At 41.2% G+C, this 8,410-nt stretch overlaps 1 protein-coding gene across 12 annotated transcripts in view; it reads left to right on the forward strand.

Moving 5' to 3' along the window:
- The window catches only part of NPAS3 (neuronal PAS domain protein 3), a gene marked incomplete at both ends in the record, with an annotated part of 883,378 nt that overhangs the window by 629,229 nt on the left and 245,739 nt on the right, over nucleotides 1–8,410 (forward strand). For all 12 annotated transcript variants that reach the window (XM_080707497.1, XM_080707501.1, XM_080707502.1 and 9 more), the window contains one exon: nucleotides 4,715–4,804. In XM_080707497.1, the coding sequence (XP_080563623.1) occupies nucleotides 4,715–4,804 (90 nt within the window). The remainder of the gene's footprint in view (nucleotides 1–4,714; nucleotides 4,805–8,410) is intronic.

Consider the following 8,410-nt stretch of genomic DNA (forward strand, 5'->3'; position numbering starts at 1 on the left):
TCTCAGAAATTTGACTGCAGTAGAATATGCATAAAAAGGAAAGTGGAGAGGAAACTCCTTTGACAAATACAAATCCATTTAGCACAATGCATTAAACATTAGTGTACCTTCAATCATGACGCTATAGCTAGCTTCATACCCTGCAAGGAAATAACATCATAATTTGACAAATACTGTTAGAAGCAGTCAGCTTTTGGGGTTAAGAAACTGTGCCATACACTTTATATGTTACATTGATGTCAGGGATATAAATTATAATTACAGGCTTTATTATTCAGGGATGCTGGAGCTCCTGACTTCTGTATCCAAGCCTTATTCATTGTGTGGGTACCTCACAGACTTACTGGGATGTGACTAAGGAAATCTCCTATCAGCCCTTTCTGGATGGCTAAGAACTGTTTTCAGTAATAAGAAAACTGTCTTGATAAATCAGATATTCACATGTCTTTAAAAACGTCTGTTTTACTGTTTCTTCTAAGATTCCGTTCTCCATCTGCTTTGAGGAAAGCAGATAGATTTCAGCATGGCTTTATAATAAATCTTCTCGAGGAGGGACTAGCATTAACATTTGTGTAGGTTCTTTTTCATCTTAATCCAACCTTAGTTAATAATCAGAAAATTCTACATAGTGGGTAAGAAGATGTAATTAACCCTTTGACCCCAGAATCTTAATTGGCGCCTGTTGAAAACAGTGGGCAGTTAAAAAAAAATTAAAAAGTAGCCTGCAGTGATTGAACCGTGCAGTACATAATAGCTTTCTCAATTCAAAATTTTAAAAAATTTCACAGAACTTTTCAGATTAATCACATTTGGTTGCTGAGACGACCGATTGAATGTCTCCTTCCTCCTCCCACCTTTTTAAATCGAGATACCCACATTAAACCAATATCGATGCCACTCTTCAAACTTTTCTAAGCTCCAGAATACAGCTCACTGTAGACAGGGATGACCTTGAATCAGAAGGTCATGGCTGTGTGCAGAGTGACTCGTCCAGCTGCTTTAGACCTGAGTTCACATCCTTATTTGAAAGGTAATCAAACCTAAATTTATAGATATCCAACTCAGACCAAAACGATAAACATAAAAGGGAAAAATGCAGCTAAATAAGAATTTTTTTCAACTTCTTTAATGACTTAATAACTAATCTGACTTGTTCTTCCCCTACCAAACTGGCTGTTGTTTTTAATTAAATTGACTGGTTGTCTTTGTGTCATGTAGACATAGACACATTTTACTCTCACCAGGAAATTGGAACATGTGTCAAAGCCTCTAGTTTTGCCAAACAAAACTGGCCATTCGTGGATGGCTCTGCTTAATAGCGTCAGATGTTTAGCCTCCAGATATTTCTTCTTCCTGCTATGGTGCCCAAGCCTCCTCTAATATTTTAGGAAGTACGTGGACTCTGAGCCTAATGTTAAAAGTCACAATCCCCTTTAGTGAGAGAGTGAAGGGCACATGTAGGGAGCAATGATACATCTACTTAGAGGAGCACAGGATGCTTGGAAAGACTGTAACAGGATCTATACTAACCCTGATATTCTAAGTATTCACAAAATTAGAAGATACCCCAGACCATGTAAGACATCTGTGACTTCTAAACCTGCAAATAATAACTCCCTAAATGGGACTCTTGGAGAAAAAAAATTTCCACCCCTCATAGTCATTGTACAAAGTATTCTTAAAGACAGAGAGCATTGAGCTTGGAGGGAGGACAAGGTTAAATGTCTTGATTGAGCAGCTGTTAGGTGCCTGCTAGACCAGGACAAATAAGCTGTTGTCCCACCATTGAGAAATTCAGTCTCACTGGGAGTTGAATACGCCAACCAAGATGAGCTGTACAGTGCTGTAAATGCCTTAATGAGATTATGAGAATCCAGACAACTTCCTCCTGCCTCTACTACTAGCTGGATGTCTGATCCAGCCACTTAGTCTCTCTGTGCCTCAGTTATTTTCTTGCCTGCAAAATGAGGGTTTAGACCAGAGAAAATTATCTCCATGCCAGCTCTGTCGGCCCTTCCTTCTGCCTCCAGTGAGCCTTTTAACCATCTCCAGAGGATGTTCTCCATTACCTCCCTCTGCGTCATTGGTTTCCTTTGAGAGCAGCATACTAAGGTTCTGGAGGACGGCTTCCTCAGTTCTCCATGACTACAGGGCAGGCCATGACCAGCAGGTGGAAGGAAAAACTAAGCATGGGCCTTTTCTCTGAGGGGAAGGGTCTTAATCCTCATGTGCCATCCTCCAGCGACATCTAAGGCAGAGCTGTGTTGAAGTGAGAACCTTCCCGGACTTTTAGAAAGAAACCTCTGTCCCTGTGTGCCAGTTTCAGGTCTAGTGGAACCAGCATCCTTGTTTCAGTAGACTTGAAACAAAGGAGAAAAGACTGAAACACCCTGTGTATGGAGACCTTAGGCCTGATGAGGTGTTAGACAGCGTGGCAGCTTGCCAAGACAGGAGCCCAGATCTCTTAGGGGTATGTTGCTCCCACAGAGGTGACCAGGTGACCATTCGTGGAAGTGATGCATGGACTTTCTTGTAATCCCACTGCACCTTCTCTCCCACATGGTATGATCCTATCATTTGAACAAATGGTTTAGAAACAAGTGATGCTGTTTAAGAAGTCATAGGATGACTCCTCTTAGTATAAATATTTTAACTTCAAAATGCTGTGAATATTTATCTTTTCATTAATTCACACATATCAATTAGAAAATGTTTTATTTTCAGTGAGAAACAGAAAAGTTATTAAGTCTTACTGTCATGATTCAAATCCAAGCTCCCAAGTAGGGATGGATTTGTTGCCTAACTTTGCTAAACCTCAACTTCCCTGTCTATAAAACGTAGACAATAATAGAATCACTTTACATGATACTTGTGAAAGTTTAAAAATGCAATTCATTTAAACTGCTTAGCATGTATTGCTTAGTAACTATGAACTGTTATTTTGCCATCTTAACTAAAACTTGCCTTTCTTTTACAGCAACACAGAACAGCCTAAGACCATGAACGGTGTGTGTGTGTGTGTGTGTGTGTGTGTGTGTGTGTGTGTGTGTGCATGTGTGTATTCAATATATGTATGTAATATATGTTATAATATGCATATATTTCATATATGCATACTAAATATATACATACACACACACATACACACACAAACACCCTTCATTGACTTAGGCTGTTCTGTGTTGCTGTAACAGAATACCTGAGACTAGGTACTTTACAAAGAATAGAGACTTAATTATCGTTCTGGAGGGGCTAGGGAATGCAAGGTCAGGGCCCCACCTCTAGCCAGGGCCTTCTTACTGCATCATCCCATTCAGAAGGCAGAAGACAGGCGAGCTCTAGAGAGAGAAGGTGGCAAAGGGGGCTGAACTCATTCTTTTATCAGTAACCCACTCCTGAGATAACTAACCTGCTCTAGCATTAATCCATTCCTGAGGGCAGTGCCCTCTTGACTTAATCACCTCTTAAAGGTCTCATCTCTCCACACTGTTGCACTGGGGATTAAATTTCCAACACATGAACTTTGAGGGGATACATTCAAACTACAGCATTGGTATACACACACATACCTCAGAAAAAAAAAATTTCAATATTCAAGGAGACTGAAATTATTGCTGGGATTTGAAGGAATATTTGTACCTGAGTTTTATATTCTACTTCTACCTTTCTATATTTAGAAGATTATATCATTAATTTAGTGTTTCCACATACCTAGCTTCTACCATAGATTTTCTGTTTTCTGCAAATTCATAGCCTTTGCTAACACCACTAATCTTTAAAACTTCTTTTCCTGTGCAAGCAATACTTGTGCAGACCGCTTTGTTAAAAATAAACAAATGATATATAAAAAAGAAGACACGAGGATGAGAGGGGGTATAAAATGCAGTCGGGTTGTAAGAAATTGAAGCAGATGTGTTCCCAGCTCCGGCAGTTCAGTAAATCTGGAGTCCAACCCCTCCTTTTGAAAATGTAGCCCCTCCGTTTGGAAAACTGGACTGAGGTTTTAGGAGTCACAGTTGATGGGTAGCATCCTTTTTATTCTTTTCTTCTTTTTTCTTTTGTTTTCAGGCATTATAAAAGAAACGAGGTCTATCACAATAAAACTTTTAATACAGAGTTCTGCAAAACAGAATTGCAGTTTGCAAGGTTTCAGCCCGTAAACATCCAGCCATCATGTATTGACTTTTCCTATTTGTTCTGACACAATAGGCACAGGGAACGAGATGGGCATAATCCTTTATTAATTACTAAATTATTGATGTCTGTAGTTGTTCCAGTAGTGATTTTACTAGCTCTTCGTATAGAAACTTTCTTTCTTTCTTTCATTTCATTACAATTTCCATTCTCATGTAGCTATTTAATAGAGAATCTTGCTGATTTAATCTCAGTAACCACTGAATCTCCAAAAGAAAAAGAAAAAAAACCCAAAGCTACATCTCGTAAAATCAGCATGACCTTATTTTATATGTGAGTGAAATGTATCTTGATCAAAATGACATGGACATGAGGAGGTCCCTGAAAGAAAGCTTGTAGTCCTAATTCAGGTTTTTAGTTTCTTCATATATTATTCAATACAGAAATATCTTAGGACTTTAGTTACATACAAAGAAAAAATGGTTCCAGATTCAAAGTGTTGCTTTGTTTCAGTTGCCTTATTAATGAACTATCAAATATATTTCTTAACCCATTTGTGCTTTTTTTTTTCCCCCTGCAGTCCCTGGATGGCTTTGTATTTGCACTAAATCAAGAAGGAAAATTTTTATATATTTCCGAAACGGTCTCCATCTACCTAGGCCTCTCACAAGTAAGTCAAATGATTTAGATTCTTGGTGATGATGGTGAAGTTTCCACCTGCCTCGTGTCTTTCCTTCTTTAAGAAATATGCTATTTAGCATGAATTGTCAAATTTTTTCTTTAATGAGCTCTACCTGACTCTTCTTAGCCAGTTAGAAACCTGTGGATGTTGAACGTTCAGAATAAACTTGTGCTAAAAAACTTGGGTTCCCCTCCTCGGCGCCCCCCCACTCAGGATCATTATTAATTTATTGAGAACAAATGAAGTTTTTTCCCTCGGTTGTTTTGAACTTTGAAACCTCTGTGCCCGCTAGGAGAGGGACACACTAATAGTGCTTCCCTTGTGTCCTATTACTGGATGTTTATGGAGTCCCCCGCATTACCCTGGGAGCTGACACAATGGCAGGAGTCATTTGGAGTCAAGAAATGCTGAAAGAGACCATTAAAATGTGTGGCGGGGAAGGTTCCAGCAAGGATATATTTTGCTGCCTTTGCAAATGTTTCCTAATGCTCAAAGACAATTTCATAAAATAAGGCAGCCCTTCATTGTTTGCCACTTAATTGCTCACACGTGTTTGGGGGGGTGGGTTGGAAGAAAAGACGAAGGAGTCTGATAGGTGAGGGGCAATAACATCCTGGATGTTGGTCCTTGATAGTCTCCCGGAACACAAACAGTTTAGTTCCAGTGGGTTCCAAGATGCAGGCTGTGCCTACAGAATGCCAAAATATCCCCAAGTAAAGTTTGCAAATCAGCTAATTGTCCAGATGTTTCCTCCCCCGAAGTGCCAAACATCTGGGTACTTGTGCCTGGACAGGTGATTGGCTGAGATTGACCCTTTCAGTCTGGTGGTTTGGAGGGAGGAAAACACAGCCGTGGTGGGAGGGATTTTGTATGTGTGTGATGATCTGCCAAGTTGGATAATCTACCTCTCGTTCAGTCGCCTCTTGGAGCGAAAGCTGCAGATAAGATCCGCCTCTCCCCTCTCAAGCAGGACCCACCCAGACCCGTTGCTTCTGAAAGTTGGCACAGTTCTCAGGGAGTATCCAGCTCGGCTGGAACCTCTTGGCTGGTAGTGAGTTTGTTGGGTAATAGCTAAATCAAGAAAGACATTGGAAAATAATAGAGAGAGAGAGATTTGGCATCTGAAGAAGGCTGGGGGAAGAGGAGGTACACTGCCAAATTTGATTATTTACTGTCAAGAATCCAGACAAGGGGTAGAATCATGAGCGCTTCCCTTAAGAACATGCAATGTGTAAAAAAAAAAAAAAATTCTATTTTATGGGGACTGTTGGAAACTGAGCTATTGTTACTCAGTATTCTCGTATCTTGTTGAAATCTTTGGTTTTGTAATAGTCTTTAATAGACTTTAAGCCTCATCTTAATCTGCTTGGGACCTAGCACTGAGAATCGCCAATTTTGACATCGGGGCACCACCACCGTTGTTAAGACTACACAGAACGAGAAACACCAGCATTTGTTGTTCTGCCCATACTCATCTGTTTTATGTGGAATCTCCAACAAAGTTTAATAAGCCAGTAAAGAAGAAGGATGAATAATTAGTTTAAGCAGGTAAATGCTAATTAGGGAACTCCTGAAAAGCATCCATTATCTACTAGCTCCAAACACATTTTACAGTCCTGGTTAGTAGTGTAATCCAAATTCTGTCAAGGCAACTGCATTTTCTGTAATTGAGATGTGTATGTTTGCTTTGCATAACAGATGGCTCTGTATGCTTAGACTGATAGCTAGGAAAATAATAATTGCATTATTCTGGCCAAAAGAATATTAGCTCTTGGGTTTTGGCCATTTCAGTCAGTCCTCCTGCCAGCACAGCATATGCACATATATGGATTGGATTTTCAAGGAAATTGATGCATCTGGAATAGTGTGGCCATCTGAAATATCATCTGTTCAAGAAAAATTTGGCTTTAACCCTGTGCTGGTTTCTCCTTAAAAGCAGTTTATTTCTCTGATTCCCTACTGTAGCATTCAGTCCATCCACCCTAAAATCGGCAGCCAATAATTGAGGTTTCTGCCATACAGAGTGGCCATGTAGAAATGGTATGGTATCCGGCAACTTCTCTGTAGTCAGCTTCTGCTTCTACACGCGATGAACTTTTAAAGCATGGACCGACCTTGGCAGACGTCTTGACATGCCCCGGGAGCAGACCCTGGCTGCCACGTGCCCGGGTGCCCAGTCCAATGAAGAATGTTTGTAGTGTTGGCAGAAATAGTCGCATCACAGGGTGAGGCTGTGAGACGGGGAACAGAGGTCTCAGCACACGATCAGCGTGATGAGGGGCACGCCAGTGGAAAGGGGCTTTTTGCACATATCCACGTGTGTAGACATCAAAACCGAAGTTTAAGGAGACTTCTGGGTTAACAGGAAAATGACTTAATGTGTTCTGTTTTAAGATGCTCAATGTATAAGAAGGAAAATCTATGCTGAAACCTGGGGAAAGAGTTTCCCCCGAGGGAAGGTTCTGAATGCTGGGAGGGGAGGAGGTCTCTGGGATGGAACCCTGCCCAGCTTCTTCTGTCCTCTTTTGCAGCTGTAGAGGTTACAGAGTACTCCAGGGACATATACCAAGAAAAGAGAATCCAAGAGATTCAGCTAAGCCTGTGCTCTTTTACCAGTAAACACACACACACGCACACACACACAATTAAATGAATTAAATGTGAAACAAATGTTCTGCTGCTTGTGCTCTACAACTTTGGCCAGGTGGATATTTCAGCAAATTCTAGGCAGTGATAAGAAGTCTATAAAGTCATGGCCCCGCCTTCTCCCTTCCAACAGCTTTGTTAAATGAAGACAACGTGTGACACCATCAGCAAAATCTCACCCGGAGACAGCGCTGGGCATCTCCATGAGCTTGTCAGTTTCTTAGAGCTTGCCTGCATTCCCAACTCCCAAGATATTCCTTCCTCAGTTCTATTTTCTTTCAACATGTAAATAAATATGGTAGCTTTAAAACGTCTGATGCCAAGGAAAGAATTAGGATTCGCTTTTGGCTCATGAAAAAGCCAAAGCGGGGAAACTTCTGCTGAGCCCTGTGGTGCGGGCTGCGAGTGAGGAGGCCAGAGTGGATTTCCTCTCTTACAAACCACTAGGTGGAAGAGCTGCGGGGGTTGGTGTCCGGGTGCCTGTGTGCCCCCCGCCGCCCCGCCATGCTCTCTAGGGTGCCCTCCTGCTTGGAGTGGTGGGAAGGAAGTGAGTGGAGAGGAGAGCTGAGCCTCCTCCCCAGCCCTTTCAACTCCACCAAAGAGATAGGCTAATTATTATCTAATTTAACATCCAAGGCATGGTTTAAGGTCCCAGAAGGATCTACTTCTTTTCCTGGGTAAAAATCATTCCCAGTTACTTACTGTGAGCCCGTGTCTTAAAAAGAAAAGTCCTATGCACTGATACTGATTTGGGTTTGCAGAGAGGTGAGATCTTATAACTGGTGATGACTTTCCAAGCTGCTCCCTGGCTCTAATAGAATTGGCAGAAGTGAAGATAAACCAAGAAAACAGAATGGATTCCCTAACAGTGAGAATGTAGCAGTGATATGTAGCCAGCTTTTATGAAATCCCTTCCAAAACATAAGGGGCTTAAGCACTAGAGAATCC

The sequence above is a fragment of the Muscardinus avellanarius genome (assembly GCF_963383645.1).
Source record: "Muscardinus avellanarius genome assembly, chromosome: 12".
NCBI classification, from domain to species: domain Eukaryota; kingdom Metazoa; phylum Chordata; class Mammalia; order Rodentia; family Gliridae; genus Muscardinus; species Muscardinus avellanarius.